At 39.2% G+C, this 20,475-nt stretch overlaps 1 protein-coding gene across 1 annotated transcript in view; it reads right to left on the reverse strand.

Moving 5' to 3' along the window:
- VEGFC (vascular endothelial growth factor C) overlaps positions 1-12,557 on the reverse strand; it is a 128,332-nt gene extending 115,775 nt beyond the window's left edge. The window contains exons 1-2 of the mRNA XM_004682412.2: positions 12,144-12,557; positions 822-906 (exon numbers count right to left, since the gene is read on the reverse strand). Coding sequence (XP_004682469.2) covers positions 822-906; positions 12,144-12,557 — 499 coding nt within the window. The remainder of the gene's footprint in view (positions 1-821; positions 907-12,143) is intronic.
- Between the last annotated feature and the right edge of the window lie 7,918 nt (positions 12,558-20,475).

Genomic DNA, 20,475 nt, shown 5'->3' on the forward strand with positions numbered 1-20,475 from the left:
TACAGTGGGCAAAGATGTAGAATAATAGCAACGGATAGTCAAAGAAACATACAGCACATTAGTATTTTAGTTTGAGCTCTCTAGACAAGAGCCTTTAATAAATGCATAAACCTTGAGGCTTGAGTGCATGGCTTCATGTTGAAAGCTGCCAACTTCCTTTACATTCTCAAAACCATAAATACGAAATCGTTATTAGCCACTTTAAATAAAATTCCACATTCCTTTCAGATGCAAGCCATGTCTTTAAAAAGTCAAATCTATATTCAGAAGATATAGGGACAGGAAACAAAAGGAAGTAAGTTTTTACTGAATTTCAGCAACAGAGATATTCTGAAAAGAAGCATGATCAGAGCTCTTATTTATAGGAGTATAAGATTCCCAAGATTTGTGTGTGTGTATGTGTGTGTGTGTGTGTTTTAATGTTACCATTTCAGTTTTCCTTTTGAAAAAGACTCACTGACTCTTTAGTTGATTTTAGGAGAAAATCTCCAATAACTATGGTAGAATGTGAGACATTATTTTTGAATATATTGAACTCTACAGAATGCTTTAAGATCTGATAAGTCTTGTTCATCTCCTCTCAGCGATTGCATAGTTGGATTGCAGGTTGGGGACAGGATGCAGTTTAAATCTTGACCATAAGATTTAAAAAAAAAAAAAAAATGAATAAGGCAAGTAATGCTTGTGACTGCTCGATTGGTTCAGCCTAGATGAACACAAACAGGTGCCCCGTACCTTGCACTCAAAGGGACATTCTGCACATGGATATTGATAGCTCGTATTTTCAGAATTACATTAAAAATTGCGAGCATTAAGCATACCTTCAAATATTTGTTCTTTAGAAACCAGGTAGTTATTTTCCACGACTTCCCTCCTTTGGAAGACATTTCGGCTTGACCCTTCATCCTTTTAAAAGAAAATTCCTCGTTTCACAAATCTCTATTTTATCACAATGCTAGAGAGCCGAAATGAGTATTTGTCAAAGCAACATGAAGTAGAGCAGCTTCTGAGCTTTTTGTTTATAAATGTCATGATGCTATCTCGGCTGCTTCCACAGACATCTCTGACTGCTGTCTTTGGCAACTTACTGTGCTGCTCTCTTTGTTAAATTAAGCACTTTAGCCGTCCAATTTTATTTTTAAACAATAAATTTGGTAGTAGGTTTAGACATTCTCTAAAATTTTTAAAAAGTGGATATACTTTACTTTTATTACAATTGAATATTGTATTTTTTTTCTTGGTTTCTCTGCAATCTACTCCAAGGTTTTTGGATTTTTTGTTTTTATATATCATTTACATTATTCTTCATTTTGTACATTTTTCACTTCCGTTGTAACCCCTGTGGACTTCCCACCACCACTTCACTCCAAGGTTTTTAAACTCAAACTTCAGGGGCCTCCCAGGTGATGTAGGGTTAAAAGCACTAAAAAGCTATCTCTAGCCACAGAGGCATGAGATCCATCCCCGGCCAGGGTGCTGACTCTCATGGCACAACAGAGCTTTCCTGTCTTATCTGCTGCTCCCCTCAGCAATGTATTTCAGTGGATTTGCCTGTTCTGCTCCCCACTCTGCCTCTGGTGAATCCTCTAGCCCCCTTCAGCCCCAACCCCATTCCACACACCCCTCTGACCTGTAACTTACTTCTTCTATGCATAAATAAATAAATCTTAAAAAAAAAGACCCCTCTATTCCTCTATTTAAAAAAACATTACATTGGGTAAATAATCCAACTACAAATAAGAGAATCTGGGCATGGTCTAACATTGTGCAAAATGGAGCATGACATTTTATGTCATGACATAACATTTTATATCATGGGACGTTTTATATCATTTTAAATCATGTCACTCTAAAAGACAGAAGAATGAAGACAGTGGCCCTTGTAAGAAAAGGAAATAGACACCGCTTGTGGGAGCAAAGCCAACATAAGAAAGCAAAGTAGAGAACTATTTGAACAGAGATTTTAACCCTAGAAAGCCTTAACAATACCCATCAAATTCTGACTCACCGACTGCATGCTCACTGTTCAGAACGTCTTAACATGGGCTTTGAAAAAAGGGAGCTGCACTGGTGTCCTGGCTAGTACCACGGGACAACTGGCTGGACCATAACCGCACCCCCAGGATGTAACACTCACTCATCTGGGTGTGGCTACACTCCAATTTTTATAGGCATTAAAAACAAAACAAAACACACACACACAAAAACACCCTCACCCTCAAACCTTTATCACTTAATTTACTAGTGAAAATTCTAACTTTCTCTCGATGGTCACATTCCATAAATAATATGGCATGAAAAAAAAATAAGTTCCAAAAAATTGAAAGCAAAATATTTAGGGCACAACAGCAGTCAATATGTTTAAATGGTGTCTTAATCTTGACTAGTAACACAAGATGAGAACACCTCGCCAGACATTTTAAGTAGATCCTGGAGTGCACTCTGTAATCTACCATCAATTCATTTTGTAATATGAACAGCACTTTTATTTGAAAATGGAGATATATGAAAAACACAGTCCAGCTTTCTGGCTAAAGTTCTGAAGTCTTTTGTGACAGCGAGCCCTGGAAGGTCTTTTTGAGAATTTTCTAATGAACTTTCATTCAAAAATAAATGATTTGGCAGATGGGACATTTTCACTCTGATTGAATATACTATATTTCAGAATTTCTGTTCCTATGATTCCCTTTGCTATTTTTAGTAGATAGTAGCAGCTGTGGAATTAATTAATGTGCATTAAATTTTGAGCCAAAATAACATTAAAATGGAAATGGTAACACCTATAGTCACTTAATTACCCAAGTGGAACATCTAAAACAGTGCCAAAAAGTTAAAGTTAGGCAAAAAAGAGAAAAAAATAACAAAAGTTCTTTGAGCAGCTGAAATATTCATTGAATGATCATTTTACTCTATCTTTTTGCTCCTCTCTGAGACTCTTGGGTCAATGTTCTGGATAATAATATGTGTTTAGCAGGTGCTAGATGAAAAATTCTTTATGCCTGATGCAAAAGAACCCCTTTAGTTACTTCCTGTTCCACAGACAATAAACACCAGGAGTCTATAAGGAGATTAAGGAAGAAGGAAATGATACAGAATCACAGATCTCTTCTGGGGCTGAGGGAGAAAATTTATAATCTGAGAATGAGGTGATTAGAAAAGGAACAGGCCTAACAACCACAAGACCAAAACAACTTTGCACACCTTAATATAACATAAAAGCACCTTTGCAGCCCTGTGATTAAGGAAAAGTAAAAACGTACCTTGTAATGATATCCTGGTCTCATCCTAAAGTCTTACCATACTGGGTTTTTATTTATCCCAAAGAGAAATGATTAATCTAAATAATTCTGGCACTGAGAATCAGCCTAGTAATGATGACAATAACCAACTTGGCAGAAAACATAGCCTATTTAAATTAGCATTAAATTTTGTCACTCTCTATAGATTTCTAAATTAATTCTTTGGTTGATTTTCAAAATACACATATCTTTTTATATTTGATCTTTATCACCTTCTTCTAGGTCTGCAGGGTCTCTTTGTAGAGGGGGACACACTTATATGACTTCCGATCATTCACTGGAAAATCATCTTTTCAGGTTTCATGTAATTAAAATTCAACAAAAGGAAAACCTTAATTCTCCATTGCACTGCCATTTCTCAAGTGCTCAGGAACTGCATGTGGCTTGTGATTTTTGTCTTGGCCAGTTATAGTCCTTTTTTTTAAAGTATTTATTTATTTATGCATACAGAACTGGGATACAGGCCAGAAGGGCAGGGGCCATAAGAGGATTCACCAGAGACAGAGCGGGGAGCAGAACAGGCCGACTGACAAAGTACACTGCTGAGGGGAGCAGCGGAAAGGTCAGGAGAGGTCTGCCGCGCCCTGTGGGTCACCCTCCTGACCAGGGATCAAACTTGTGCTGAAGCTAAATTCTCAGTGCTGAACTTTAACCCACTGCGCCTCCAGAGAGGGCCCAATTTAAAACTATATTAATAGAAGTTGCATATAATTCAATTATAAACTGTACTGAAATATTAGGCAAGGCTGGATGCTATATATATTTCTGTAGAAAAAAAAAAACACCCTGTTTTTCTTTGTTTCTCAGTTTCTATGTACCAAAAGTGTTGGTCCAAATAATTCCTAAAACATTACATAATATATATGTAGTATTTAAAAATTGAAACAAAGATAAAAATAATGTCTTTGTCCACATTAACATTAAATTTTATCACTCTCTCTAGATTTCTAAATAAATTCTTTGGTTGATTTTCAAAATACACATATCTTTTTATATTTGATCCTTATCGCTTTCTTCTGGGTCTGCAATGTCTCTTTGTAGAGGAGGACAGTTAGTTTGTGCAGGTTAAGTGACTTATCCAAGGTGGCTGGTCAGCTGGAGAACCAGAGCCAGAACCACGCTCACAGGCTTGTCTCTTTCTCCACAACTTCTCAGAGCCAAACTACAAAGTATTTTTAGTATTTCCACTCACTCCATGTCATGTAGAGCCAACACATAATGATTTACATAAGGCAATAAAATAATGTATTCTACAGAGAGAAAACTGGGCTTGGATAATTTTGGACAAAGACCCAAAATCTCTTAAGCTGAAGTCATCATTTGAGCTTCTTCAGAGGGAATTTTCTATCGGTGTTATTTCTCCTGACTTCAGGTAGATGGTTTGAGGGAGTGTTATTTTCCTTCTACACTCTCTGGGGGGACAGGTAGCAATAAAGTCAGGAGCATAAGTTTTAGCATGTGGCAGAGTCCTGCTCTTGTTACAGGGTAGCCCAGAGTGGACTGGGCCACCTGTCTGTGGGGCCTCACCCGCATGCTCACAATTCAGTTATACTGCAGGTGCACACAAAAGGGTCAATAACGGGTTTATTTACAAAAGGGGAAAGGAATAGGAAACAACCCAGGGAAAGAGAGCGGGATACAAAATCACTGGAATACCTTACGGGTAGGCTGACAGAACACACCGAGTCACGTGGTCAGGAGAGCTGCTTCCCGAGCGAGAGATTGCGAGATGCAATCGCGCCTTATTTATCCCCCAAATGTCCCAGAATTCCTGCTAGCTCTGCCCTTGGGTCCTCGCAGTTCTCTCCCTGGTACTGCTGGGAGTTGTAGTTTCCAAACACTGGGGTAGGTGTAGAGTCCAGAAAGCTGGAGCAGGGGGTGGAGTCCATAAGACTCTGCAGAGTTCCTTTAGGACATCCTTCCCCTTAACGCTCTCAGATGTCAGGGGCAGGGCCCCAGGCTTAAGAGTCTGTTCGTCCATCCATCCATCATCTATCTATCTATCTATCTATCTATCTATCTATCTATCTATCTATCTATCTATCTATCTATCTATGCATACAGAACTGGGGTAAGGCCAAAGGCGCAGGGGCAGTGAGAGGATTCACCAGAGACAGAGTGGGGATCAGAACAGGCAGATGGACGAGTACACTGCTGAGGGGAGCAGCAGGTGGGTCAGGAAGGTCTGCTGCACCATGTAAGTCAGTTCTTTGACTGGGGATATAACTCATGTTGCAGCTGTTGTGACTAGCTTTGCAGGGCTGTGCTTTGTCCTGCTGTGTCACCAGGGAGAGCCCTATGGCTTATGAATTTAAAATGCACATGACACTACCTCACACCCCCGAGAATTTCTCATATCAAAACTATGAACAAAGATTGTAGTGGGTATAGGAAATGTACTCTTGTACACCATTAGTGAGTAAGCAGACTGGCCCAGCTATTTTGGAAAAGAGCATGGTGACTTCTCTAAATGTTAAAATTTGATCCATCATATGGTCCAGCAATTCTGCTCCTCAGAATCTACTTGGAAAATATGGAATCACTGATTCTAAGGAGTATATGCACCCCTATTTATTACAGCATTTGTTGAAATATCAAGTTATTTAAGTAACCTAAGTGCCCAGTGACAGATGAATGAACAGTATGTGTCTAGATATACATTTAGTGTGTGTGTGATTGTGTTACACACACACACACAAGCTTAGATATACTGAACTATGAAAAGATGAATTCTTGTTACTTGTAACAACATGGAGATTATACTGTGTGAAATACATCAGAAAGAGAAAGTCATACACCGGCTAATTTTACTTATATGTGGAATATAGCAAAGTAAAGCAAAGAAACAGAAAAAAAAATAATAAACCAAACCCAACCTTAGATATTTGACTATAGAATTGAGCCTACCTGAGGGGGAGGTAGGGAAGCAAGAGTAAAGAGGAGCAGGGGTCCAGTGGACTGTAGGGGGATTATTGCTTCCATGGTGGTATGAATCTAAAACATTGTAAACCAATGTTATCTCAATAAACATAATTTTTTTAAGATTTATTTATTTGTGCATACAGAACTGGGGTACAGGCCAGAGGCTCAGGGGCAGTGAGAGGCTTCACCAGAGACAGAGTGGGGAGCAGAACAGGCAGATCAACAAAGTACACTGCTGAGGGGAGCAGCGGGCGGGTCAGGAGAGGTCTGCCGCGCCATGGGGTCACCTCCGGGGCAGGCGGGGATTGAACTCATGCAGAAGTGGCTTGAGCTTCTCAGTGCTGTGCTTTAACCCGCTGCGCCAGCAGGGAGGGCCTCAATAAACATAATTTAAATAAATAAATAAATAAATAAATGCAATAAAAGTTTAAGAAACACTGCTTTAGAGAGCCCCAGTCTGGGGCTCTCACTGTTGAGATATTCCTTGCAGGCAAGCAGGCCAAAACTTCAAGGAAGAAGCCAAACCAGTGGCCACTGTTTCTTTTTCAGACCTCATTCCAGATACCGGGACTTAAAATTCTCTACTTTGATAGCGCTTAAATTTCTTTCAGGACATGAGTGGCTTCTCCAAGTTTGTCCTTTCTGCATGGGTCCTACCATTTCTGTGAGCTATATTAAGCTCCACGGTGGCCAGGAGTGACAGTGATGTGTGGATGAGTGAAGATATGAGAGCCAGGACACCCCAAAATGTGCACATAGCATCTCTGTGATGCAGACCAAGAACCCTTGGTAGACAACAACCAAAGGAAAGAGAAAAAACACGTGATCATATTAATAGGTGCTAAGAAAGCATATGACAAGACTCAACATCCATTATGGTAAAGGCCCACAAAAAATGGGGATAGAAGGAGCATACCTCAACATACTACAGGCTAGATAGGACAGAACCCACAGCCGGAACCATACCCTGCGATGAAAAGCTAAAAGGGCTTTTTCTGAGATCAAATACAAGACAAGGATGTGCACTCTCACCAACTCTATTTGGCACAGATAGATCTGAATTTGAACCTGAACTTCGGGCTTTTAGGAAGCACTATTTATTATGGTAAGAATATAGGTAATGTTTTATTTTACAATGTGTTAGCTTGATTTGTTAAATATTTAGTATTTAGTATCTGAGTCTCTCTTTGCACTTTTTGACCTGAGCCTTAGAACACATTGGAGGCAAACCCTACAGATAGAAGAGAATGTGAGTCCTAGCTCAATTGTTTAAGTAACTTCGTAAGTTCAAGCAAACATGTAAAATAGGAGATATGAGGCCCTCCCTGGTGGCGCAGCGGGTTAAAGCACAGCACTGAGAAGCTAAAGCCACTTCCGCATGAGTTCCATTCCCGCCTGCCCCGGAGGTGACCACATGGCGCGGTAGACCTCTCCTGACCCGGCTGCTGCTCCCCTCAGCAGTGTACTTTGTGAATTGCCTGTTCAGCTCCCCACTCTGTCTCTGGTGAAGCCTCTCACTGCCCCTGAGCCTCTGGCTTGTACCCCAGTTCTGTATGTACAAATAAAATAAATCTTACAAAATAAAAAGGAGAAATGATACCACTGGCCTATTAGGATTGGTAGAACAAATAACTAATGTCAAATGTAGACAAGGAGTGCTTAGTCTAGGATTTAAAACATTTAAGTGTCTTCTTCTCCAAACATGAGCTATTATCAGTTTTTCTTCTTACTTGTTTAATGATGATTTTTTGAGCACATGTCCAAAGTTTCAGATAAAAAGAAAGCTTTTTTATTTTGGAACCGCATGACCTTTAATCAAAGTTACAGATAGACAAAAGGAGATGGATTCCAGTTAGTTAAGACTGGCTCCTTCCTGGGTTCCAAAATGAAATACTAACTGGCAATGGGTCTTAAACTCCAGCTGACTGCGCAGATCATCCACAACTGAGCAACAGCACGGGGTGATGAGCAGCAACACCTGAGAGTTTAGTTCCTGTTTCTGAGAAGCTTCCACGGCAGTCAGGAAAGGCATGGAAAGTTCTTTCTTAAGCACTAGTTCTGAAGAGCTGCAGCTTCCTGCTAACCTCTCCTTCCTACTCTTTTAAAACTAGGGGTATGTGGGAGATCCAGAAGCCCAGACAAGACTCAGCAAACAAGGGAGAGGGAAAATACTCCTAAGGAGCTCGAGTTCAGTGAGAAATCTAAAGTGGCGAGATAAGGAGATGGAAGGGAAGCCACAGAGAAAAGGCAGGGGAGTGAGGCCACTGTGGGGTTACCCTGAAGAAAGAGAGAAGGTGCAGCTGGGAGCTAATCTCTGGGAAAAGGGAGTATGTGGATGAGTGTGCCCGTGTGTGTGTGTGTGTGCTGCAGAGGCTGTCGAGTGTGGCTTTTGAATCTCATTGTGCATGATAGTTATGTACATTTGTGAGCCCAAGGGGAACTGTAAAAATACCATTTTAGCACAAAAATCTCTACAAGGACAGACTTTATTTTTCATTTCATAAAAAAAGTCAAATGCTAGTGATGAAAAAAAAGTGTGTGTTTCTAGATAGTTCCAAATAGCTTTCATCAAAAATATTTTAATATACCTTTGCTTTCTGTCATCTTGGACCTTTTCTCATACTGGCTGGAACTCTCATTCAGGGGATCCTTGTAGTTTGAAATAAGATTCTCCCTCTGTGACTATTGTATTCAGCAGTGTCGTACATGAAGGTGTTAAATAACATGAAAGGTTTGAGATTTGGAATAGAGATTTGTGTGACAACCCGCTTGGGATTTAGGAACACTTGCTCAATGTTGTATCTGGAATTTGGACTTGGAATCTTCATTTAATTGGCCATTAATTCAAGATGTTTCTTAGGTAGGGATTTTTTGCCTCTTAGTAAGCTATATGTGTGAAACTGAGTTCAGGAATGGGGCCTTGCTATCCAGTGACTCAAAGTATATCATCGGTAACAAATTAATGAGCTTATCATTTGTCAGAAAATTCTCAATGAAATACACCACCTTTTCCCTGTAAATTCAAAAGGAGACCTCCAAGCTGTTAGTATGGAGGTCTACCATGGAGACCCACACTCCTCGCCTTGCCCACTGTAGATCTGCAGCACTGGAGAGAGGCTTCAATATTCATAGACCATCAAATTAGTAAGCTATAGACCCACGTTACTCTAAAATTGCTATAATATTAGGCAATAAACATCCTAATGTTCTAACCTGTTTCCCATAGGTTTTCTACAGCTTGAAGCAATGTGCTTCATAAAGCTAGTATGAATTTCATCTCATTTCAAAAATTTTCTTATGCATCAAAATAAACATTATTAATGGTATAAATCTTACTACAATATTTATTAGTATGTGATACTGGTTTTACTATTTTCTGATTAATATTTACTACTTTTTAAATTGTCAAATTAATTATTCTGCGCAACCATTCTCCAGTGTAGTTTTATTATATTGCATTCCCAGGAGAAGTGAATGAGTTTCTTTTGTTTTGCATGCATGTCAGCATTTACTGTATTAAAAATATAGGTAACAAAAATAAAAAATACAGGGCCCTTCCTGGTGGTGCAATGAGTTAGGACACAGCACTGCAAGCTAACTGGAGCCACTTCAGTGCAAGTTCGATCCCCAGCCCTGGAGCTGACCCACATGGTGCAGCAGACTTCTGTTTTACCGCTGCTCCTCTCAGCAGTGTACTTCGTTGATCTGCTTATTCTGCTCTCCACTCTGTCTCTGGTGAAGCCTCTAACCATCCCTGCACCTCTGGCCTGTATCTCAGTTCTGTATGTATAAATAAATAAATAAATAAACAAATGAATGAGTGAATAAACAAATAATTGTTAAAAAATAAAAATAATAATGCATATGTAACTATACACATTCATTAGTGGGATTTTCAATATTAGTAAAACATCAGTTTCCTCCCCAAGTAATCTTCAGGTATAATTCCAACTGAAATAACAGATTTTTAAAAAAATAAATTTGAGAATTCTAATATTTATGTAGAAATTAAAATGGCAAAGACATTTGAGTCACTAATAAAGATCAGACACTTTAGCATATCAAGATTAATTTTCAAACCACAATATTTATTTAGCATGGCATATATTTGGACATGATTTATAACAAAGGTGGTACTACTGAGAAAGGAAAAAATAGCATTTTTAATAAGAGGAGGTATGTGACTTCAATGCTTTTATAAAATAGAAAAGTTTGTCTCCAAATTTACTCCACTATATAAAAGGCAATTACAGGTACATCCGACACATACATTTGAAATGGTAAACAATGACACTGTTAAACTATCTAGATTTGTCTCACTCACCAAGGTTTTAGACCATCAAAAGCACTACTCACAAAGAAAACAAATAGTCAATAGGTATTTCTTTAAGTGTAGAATTTTGTTGAGAAAATAATATGGCCAGCCAGAGTAAAGCAGAAAGCTGGTCTCCAGAACATGTACAGCAACTCCAAAAAAAAAAAAAAAAAAGGGTGGGACAAAGAAAATAACCAAATAAAGAAAATAACCAAAATAAAAAGTGTGCTCACCAAGTGGGTAATTGCTAATAAGCACATGCAAACTTATTTAGTAGTCATCAGTGACGTGCAAATTAAAATACAATAGACCATCTCAAGAAGGATCGAAGTTCCGTCTCGGCACCTAGTCTGAGAATGCTCATTGGATGGGGTCCCCGGATGGGATAAGCGTGCCAACCATTGCAAACGCTTGGGAAAGTAACTCAGAGTCTCTGACTCAGCAGTGCCACTCCCACTTAAATGACCAACAGAAATGGGCGGCCTTCTTGTACACGTGGCTGACATGGACACTCCTGTTCCCCATAAAGCGATTACCCTTTGTCCCCCGACCCTGTTTCTCCTGCCACTGTCACGTCATCAAGCATGCATGGTCATCACTGTCAATAAATAGCCAGAGGGCTGCTCACTGTTCAGCAAGGTCTTGCCTTGCAAACCTGCTCCACAACTCTTCCCTCAGCGTGTCCTGGGACGTGGGGCGCCTCATTTACCACAGAGCTCTGTATGAGTATGCATACTAACTCTTAGTAATATCACGGTAGCCTGCAAGAAGGCTTTTAAAGGTCTCCATGTCACTATGTGCTGAATTTTGGTCCTAGAGTATCAACCATGAAGCTAAGCGAGCGCAGCCTCCGCCGCAGAGAAGCTCACTCTCAAGCTGCTCCCCCAAGCAGCCACAAAGACTGTGGGGGCCCCATGAGCCGGTGTCCCCAGGCCTGAAGGACTTATCTCCACTCTTCAAAGTGTCCTGTGTGAGGTTGAGTTATCACTTCATGCGTCCCCCTGCTTTCCTCAGATTCTCTAGCTTTTGCCACTTACTAAGTGCCTATTTTTTTCCTGTGCTAATTGCCTGTCCCTCTCTGTGATTAGCAGAGCCTCGAGAGACTTGAATAAACATAGTTCTGGCTACTGCTCTTTATCCTTAGCTTTTATGTGGCTCCATGCCAACACAAATTCTCCTATTACATCTTTGAAAATGCTTCAAGTGTATAGTGGCTCATGCCAAAATCATCATGAATATAAAGCACAGCATATTCTGTTTGGGTTGATAAAGCAATGATATAGTGTCTTTCTTCTGTCTGTACACAGCCTGGCATCTGGGTACTTAGTGTCTCCCGTGTCCAGCCAGATCATGCTTTACTTTTCCTTGCATGTTTTTTGGTAAAGTGTGTATTCCATAAAGAAGAGATCGATATTGACTAAGCATTTATTCAAACGGGAAACAGATTTTCTTCATTTTTAATCTTTAATTAAGATTCGTTTATTGTGGATCAAGTTCAGTGACTAGTGCCTGCAAGGGGCACAGCGGATAGTTTCTGGGCTGTGCAGTAGGTGATGTTTTACATATTCACAGGAAACGAGTTAATGGGGTGAGTGTTGGAACTTTACTGCCGCTTGGCGGCGGGAACGTGATGAGGACATAGCGGCCGTGGAGCGGGTGTGCAAGGCAAGCCTCTGCTCTTCCAGCAGACGTTCTTGCGCCATTAACTGAAAGCATCCAGACGAATAAAAGCTGATCATGCACGATGCGATGGGAACTAAGGTCCGGAGAGTGGGATAGGGAGGGGGGCAGAGTTTAACAAGGGACAGAGTAGGGGGCATCATGACCATACGACAACAGTCATTTGTGTCAGTAGTGTTTGGTGTTACCACCGGCAGAGTCATCCTGAGACCACCATGGAGAGTCACGTAATCAGGGCAACGACAGCCTACGCGTTCCCAGCCTGCCTCCTGGCTATTGTCTGGGGGTAGCCATGGAACACTGCTCTGTTTGCAGGCAGCAAATAGGTCACAGCTGCCCATGCGTGCCCTGCCCCCAGGAGTCCACACTAATGTATTGACAGAAAGTCAGTGAGAGATACTGAAACACCTATAACTGAATACACACATACTTGGAGCTCATTCTTACATTCGTGTCCTCTGTGGGAACACTGAGGAAAGCCTGTCCTTTGTAAGGCGTCACGCAGACTTACCGCAATCCGACATCAGTTCCTTAATAGTCAGTCATGGAATCTGGAAACAGCTGGTTTTCCAGGTGAGTAGCTCTGTCTCTCAAAACACAAGGGGGGTTGTAGCTGTTGCAATACAAGGATTTATAATGTTTAGCAAAAACTGGAAGCTTTTAAACTCAAAGAATGCAATGGATTTAATGATGTAGACAGAGTGAACAATTCTTGGTCTGGAGAGAGGATGTGCCATGACAATTAGATTGGAAACTTGAATCACACCACAGTATTTTTAAGCCAACGTGTGGAGCTCAGTGTTACATGGTATTAGGACGTTAAGAGGAAGTGAGGTAGGGCATGGCTTTGTTTATCTACATATTACTATTCTTATTTAGATTTGGTGGTTTTATGATTTCGAACACAATATGACCTACTCCACAAGCTATAGTCTAAATTTTGTATCTGACTAAATAAATTTTGTCTCTTTTCCTATGCCATAGCCACCCTTTGAACACATCTAAATTAGAAACAGAAAATATTACATTATGAAAAGATACTGTATACTTTAAAGTGAAATGTGTCATTTTATGCTTTTGATCTTGTATAAGATACAACAACAATAACAGAAACAACAACAAAAAGATTTATTTCACAGGCTATTACAGGAACAGGTCAGAATGACATCTAAAAACTTTCCCTTTAGGAATTTATAATTTCTGTCTTCCAGATGTCACAATGACATTTTAAAAAAATATTTATTTATTTATGCATACAGAACTGGTGCACAGCCCAGAGATGCAAGCGGTGAGAGGATTCACCAGAGACAGAGTGGGGAGCAGAACAGGCCGAGTGATGAAGTACACTGCTGAGGGGAGCAGCAGGCGGGTCAGGAGAGGTCTGCCGCGCCATGTGGGTCACCTCCGGGGTGGGGATCGAACTCATGTTGAAGTGGCTTAAGATTCTTAGTCTTGTGCTTTAACCCACTGTACCGCCAGGGAGGGCCTGTCACAGTGCCTTTTAAATGAGTTCATAATTTATGAAATTTTAAAGTAATTCTTGCTACATTATAATTAAATAATTTTATCAATGTGTGGACGATGTTGATGAATTCCTAAGAAATAATGTTCAATTTGCCTACTCTGAATGCCATGGAGTAGTTGAAAACCACATTGATTTTGAGCATATCAAACATTCATTTTATTTTGATGGTAGATGACGGTTGCCTACGCAGAGTGGGCTTCAGAAAAGCCCTGCCTAGGTCTGAATAGGAGTGCTGACATACACTACATGAGCTAAGAATCCATCAGCTTCCCAGCCCTGTGACTACTCATCTAGTAAATGAAACCTTGATAGATGTGTGCTCACAGCATTGGCAGACAGAGGAAATAAGTAATAAATGAAAAGTCTCTCCATAAGATCTGATTCATAGAGCTTCAATCAATACTTTTACCATTGTAATGTGATGCCACAGGATATAGCTATTGTCTTAAAATAAGATAAAATTCAGGGAGAATTGCCTACAACAGTCTGAAAATGGTTGTATTCATTTCTCATTTGTCAGAAATGTATTTTTGTATCTTCTCAGCTCCAGATTTTGCTGAAAGCTTGGCTATCAAAATAAGATAACCAAAGAGGAATGAATGGAGGAGACTGATATGAAGGCATTTAGAGGGAAAAAAAATTACAGGTACAAAAAGAAAGATGATACAGATTTATTTCCTTTCATGTCATCTGAAATTATTGAAATTTCTACACTTTGTTTATACCGAAAGACAGCAACATCTACTCCACACTATTTGTGGGGGAAAAAAAAGTATTTACCTAGCTATGTCCCATTACAAATACAGATGTTCATAAGTATACAGTAGCATTTTAGATATGTTTAAATAAAGATGCTATCAAATACCTGAACTTCTGTCTCCACTCTATTTCCTGAGCCTGAAGATTTTTCAATTGCATAAAATATACCATCAAATGACATGAAAAAATATTTTTCTTGCTTTCTGGTTCTACTGATTTCAATCATCTTATTTAAAGTGTGCCTTAGAATGACTTAGAAATGTCTACCCCTAGTGCCTTAAGACATCAGATTTCAGTAGGGCATCTTGTGCTTTATGCTTTCATGTCAGAGGGCATTCCGTGCTGAAACATGATGAATGAGAACAAATTGCTTTATTTCGTACAGTTCCCTGGTATGAGGACATATTGATCCTACTACCAAAGGGCAACTTTATGTAACTTATGGAAAAGATTCATTTTATTGTGATTACCCAAGTCTTTGTCTTAGTGGGAAAACTCCTCTCATCTGATCAAGAAATGAATGGAAGAAATACACCTGTATACTCGTTTTCCTCCTTTTAAAAAGCAAAACAGAACACCTTTAATTAATATTGACTTTGATGGCCACTTTCAGAGGCTAGAGTTAGATTGCAGATGCAATTAGGGTCCAGAGGAAGAGAGCTGTCAGACTGAGGGGAGCTCAGCTCCTTTCACATCTGCTTTGGCAAAGTGATATCTCAACTTCATTACTTTGTCAGATTTCTTACAACCCTCAAGAACACATTTAATTCCTTTGGCCTTTTCACATTATGTTTATTTAATTAAAACATGTATTTGTATTCCTGGGAGGAAGTCCAGTGGACTGTGGTGAGGATTATGGGTGCTTTAGTGATAGGCTTGGTGTAGTAATGTACATTCCAAGAGGTAGGCTCTTACACCCTAAAACTTATATGGTATTGTAAACTAGAACTGTTTTATACAAGGCAATGTATTACAAATTATTTGTATTGTAACATTTGTTTCATAAAACAACTCACTATGTTTGGACAAGTGATTTTAAGTTAGTTCAGTTTATATTTACTGCATTACTTTGAATTCCATTAAAAGTCAATCTGTTGTGGGCCCTCCCTAGTGAGACAGCGGGTTAAAGCACAGCACTGTGAAACTCTCCACAGCCACTGCAGCATCAAGTTCGATCCCCGGCCAGGGAGTGACCCACATGGCGCAGCAAACCTCTCCTGCCTCACCCACTGCTCTCTCCAGCAGTGTATTTCAGTAGATCTACCTGTTCTGATCCCCACTCTGTCTCTGGTGAATCCACCCATTCCCCCCAACCTCTGCCCTGCATCTCTGGCCTGTCCCCCTGTTCTCGTATGCATAAATAAATAAACATTTTTTAAATCAATCTGTGCAGAGGGAATATTTGAGATAAGAAAATCTCAGCACATCAGGAAGTTTCACCTCTCTTTGTTCCCAGCAACCTTTCGCCAACTCTACCCACTCTTACCGTGACACACTAGCCGGAAAGGATCCAGCATTTATGTCTCAGTGAGAAAGTGTTTATCAATCTGCCATCTCTCCTAGGCAAAGGAACAAGCAAATTATTGTACATATTTTTATGTTAATCCATGAAATATGCTATCTTTCCATTTTCTTGACTTAGGGAACCATTTAAAGGAAAAGTTATGACCCACAGTACTCAAAATAGAATGGACCTGATTTTTTTTTTCACTTTAAGACCAACTGTAAGTTAATCCTCTTTTCTGCTCTTGAGGGCATATAAATTTAGTAATAAAAACACTGGATTTGAAGTTCTCCTTCTTACTATCCATGTAATCCTATGGAAATTACCTCCCTGCAAGTTCATTCTTTTATAGCTCAAGAGGTTCTAACAATAGTATGTTTTTGTGTGCATTTAATAATTAACTATAGGATGAGAGGCAGGGAAAAACCAATTAATATGCTATTTAACCTAAATGGCTTTAATTGCAGCTTATATCATATTACTTTAAATATCCAAATTTATATACAAAACTAGAATCTTTCAGAACATTTGTACTAAATTATGAGTCTAATAAATTCCTATGTGCATCTGGAAAATATGTTATAATAGGTTAATAATCTAAAGAAAAACTGAAATTTATAATCACGGATTTTTAAATAATTTTGAAAGTTGATCTTGAGTAACCTAACTTTTTCTACCCTATTCCGTGACATGATTATCAACATAATGCAAATGAAATATTGTCTAAGAACAATGATTTCAGTCTTGATTTAGAAAATAATGAACTACTTGATCTAAAGGTTCACCTTTAGAATTTAAAGGTTTACCTGCTGAATTTAAAATATTTTAATTGTGATATTGGAGTAGAAATTATACTGGGATTTTATAACATTAAATCAGGCTATTTTTTTTTTCAAGAATTGCATCACTAACTTGCCTCATAGGGAGAACTGGTAGTCTCATTTCTTATGCACCTAGTCGAGGAAAAATATTCAGAGATCTGTGACAGTTTTAACTTTCCTATAGTAAGTTTACCACCCAAAAAAGAATCTGAAGGAGAGTGTTACTGAGTATGTCTACTTCATACCACAAGACATGGAAATAATTTAAGACTTAAGTATTTTGGAAAGAGATGCAAATTATGAATAACATAAATGCCACAAAGCCTAGGTTTGAAAGATGGACCCACAGACACTTTTCTGAACTCAGAAAAATAGTATCATGACACTTTTTTGTTTACTGTTTTTAGATTTGTTTGTGCAAATGTGTACACATGAATTGGGTATATCATACAGTACCATCATATGTACATCTCTACAATCAAGGCACACACTCGTAGTTGAGCTATATATGACCAGACCCCTCTGTTACTGCTGTATCGAATGTTTATCTGCTAATCTCTTGCTTCCTTCACCTCTAGACTCCTGTGTTGCACTGTGTGATATTTAATTTGGTGGTGGCATAGGGGAAAGAGAGGAGCTGGGAGAAAGATGTCTTCCCATCACCACAGGATCCCTTTGTTCCCTTTCTCTTCCCTTTAGCTCCTCCTCAGGCTTTAAATACAGTTTGCACCCTTCACTCTCTGAGAGTATAAATATACATCCCCTTCCTTCAATTATCTATTTCTCATTCCTCTATAGACCACTTCTTGAAAAGCAGACTCAAGACAACTTATTCAAAATTATACAACATAATTAAAATTGGAAACATTTGAAAATTCACTTGAAGAGAAAATCTGAGTGAGGAAATAGGATAAGGGTGATGATATCTTAGATTCAAAGGGAGTGCTTGTTTACTAGATGAGGTCTATGATTTTGCTTCAGTTTTCTGTCAGGTAGAGAAAACCCATGTTATAAGATCAGCAGTCTCCATAATTCACCACAGAAAGGTAAAGAGGGGAAATCATGAGGGAATAGAAGTTACTTGAGCACAGCACCAGAGGCTGCTTGGTTGTGGGTGACACATAGGGTGAGGGTGGAGGGCAGGCATCTTTCTGCTGTGGTCTCTCAATCCCTCGAACCCTTGCTCCAACTCTTGCCCTCTTCATAAATATTTCACTGAAACTCCAGCCCTGTGCGGTTATTTACCTCACTCAGAGACTCCATTATTCTTTCTCTGTTAGCTATCTGCTCCCTTCTTTGCCTGCATGTCCTCATACCAGTCCTCTCATCCGTTTCTTGTTTGCTGAGTCTTTTGCTACACTACCTGGTATCTTCTCTTTCCTGGGATAAAATAATAATCTGTAACCTGAGCCCTCAAAGTCGCACTGCCAGTGACTTGTGTTAGGGAAGGTCCCTGTGCCCAGAGCCAGGATGGTTGTCGGGTGAGGAGAGACATAAGTGTATAACCACAAGCTGGCTCTACCCAGGGAAAATGATACCATCAACTCTTGCTGAAAGCTGGGCTATGTGGAGAGGAAAGTTAAACATTGAACTAACTTACCACTTCAAGATTTCATGTTTTATCCTTGGACTACACGATATTTAAAATATAGCAGGTTCTCAAATACATCATTCAGTTCAAAGGCTTTTTGCACTTTGATGAGAAATGTTGAGAAACAAAACAAAACAAACCATCCCAGCGGATGCCAAAGATGTTCAAGCACCTGTTTTCATCATATGTCAGTTTCCCTTAAAATCACAGGTTCCACGAATCTGTGAAAGATGTTAAGTGCTTAATGTACAGTGTGGATAAGCCAGGATATTCAGATAGTACAGGGGTCTCCAAAAATAGCCTTCCAATATACCACCAATTCCTCAATACCTCAGTATCAACAAGGAACAAAACAAAACAAAACTGAATCTCTGAGTTTCTTCTGTAAAAGGGAATATTATTTTCCCCATCAAGGAGCTCTGAAACCTGAACTTGAAAGCAAAAAAAAAAAAAAAGAATAGACAGGCAAGTAATGAGGAACTCTGATTTTGCTCTTAGTTTTTCAACAACTGAATAAAGGAAAGGTATATAACTATTATTCCCATAAGTTACTGTAAAAATTGCAGTCACTTTCCCAGTTGTAAGCAAAGTTTCCTTTGAATTATTTAGAAATTTACTTTGTTTATTCTTTCTCAGCAGATGCAGATTTCAATTATGTGGAGTATTATTTCTTTATGATTTGTGTTGTGATGACATCAGTTCATTTGTTTGTTTGTTTGTTTTTAGATTGATTTATTTATGCATATAGAACTGGGGTACAGAGTGCAGGGGCAGTGAGAGGATTCACCAGAGACAGAGAGGGGAGCAGAACAGGCTGACTGACGAAGTACACTGCTGAGGGGAGCAGCGGGCGGGTCAGGAGAGGTCTGGCGTGCCATGTGCGTCACCTGACCTGGGGCAGGCTGGGTCAGGCGAGTTCAAACTCATGCTGAAGTGGCTTTAGCTTCTTAGTGCTGTGCTTTCACCCACTGCACCACCAGGGAGGACCTGACATCAGTTTTTGAAAAATATTATTTTTAAATTAGAGCTTCTAAACTATGAAAGTAGTAATATTATTATAGTATAGAAATACTGTAGTATTATAATAATGTCATATATTAAGGTAGAATTTAAAAAACACTATTATCCTGGGTCCTCAAGAAGTCAACTTATTCTAACATTTTTTTGTGTTTTCATTCAATCTATATACACAGATATCATAATCTATGCAGAGTTCAACTCAAGGGCTAGCCTTTTATTTTTTTTAAGTTAACAACCATGTTCATATTTTGTAAGTGGCTGATTAAAAGTTTAACATCTCATTACATGGTTAATATATTAAATTATAGTTTCATTTTTAAAATGTTTATAACTTACCCAAAAAATAATTTTTAAATAATGCCTGATAAACCAGAGATCCAAGACTGCAACCACGTAACTTCAGTTTCGAAACTACAGGTTACAGATTTTTAAGATGTATTTTCTGGGTCCTCACTGGTGGCACAGTGGATTGAAGTGCAGAACTAACAAGCTAAATGTAGTTCAGCACGAGTTCAATCCCCGCCCTGGATGTGACCACATGGCGCAGCAAACCTCTACTGACCTGCCCACTGCTCCCCTCAGCAGTGTACTTCTTTAGTCAGCCTGTTCTGCTCTTTACTCCGTCTCTGGTGAAGCCTCTCACTACCCCTGCACCTCTGACCTGTTCTCACTACCCCTGCACCTCTACCCCAGTTCTGTTTGCAGAAGTAAATAAATATTTTTAAAACATGTATTTTCCATTGTTTGACATACAGCGTTTCTGTCTGGGCACAAACCCTCAGGACTTCCATGTTCTGATTTTGTTTCCCTGTCTGAATTATTGATGTTCCACAACATTTTCATGAACACTCTGTATACTTATATTTATCATTGCCATCTTTTCTGGTAATTTTTTTTGATATTACGGAAAATGTTTCCAAATATGTAAGCAAAGTCTTTACAGAAGAAAAAGTGTTCGACTTAGGTTGCTTAGAATTAATAAGCTGGTATTGCCACCACCACATATGACCTATATTCCCTGTGTCTTATCCATCTAAAC

This window comes from Condylura cristata, unplaced genomic scaffold, assembly GCF_000260355.1.
Source record: "Condylura cristata isolate star-nosed mole 26May11 unplaced genomic scaffold, ConCri1.0 scaffold00014, whole genome shotgun sequence".
In the NCBI taxonomy this organism is placed as follows: domain Eukaryota; kingdom Metazoa; phylum Chordata; class Mammalia; order Eulipotyphla; family Talpidae; genus Condylura; species Condylura cristata.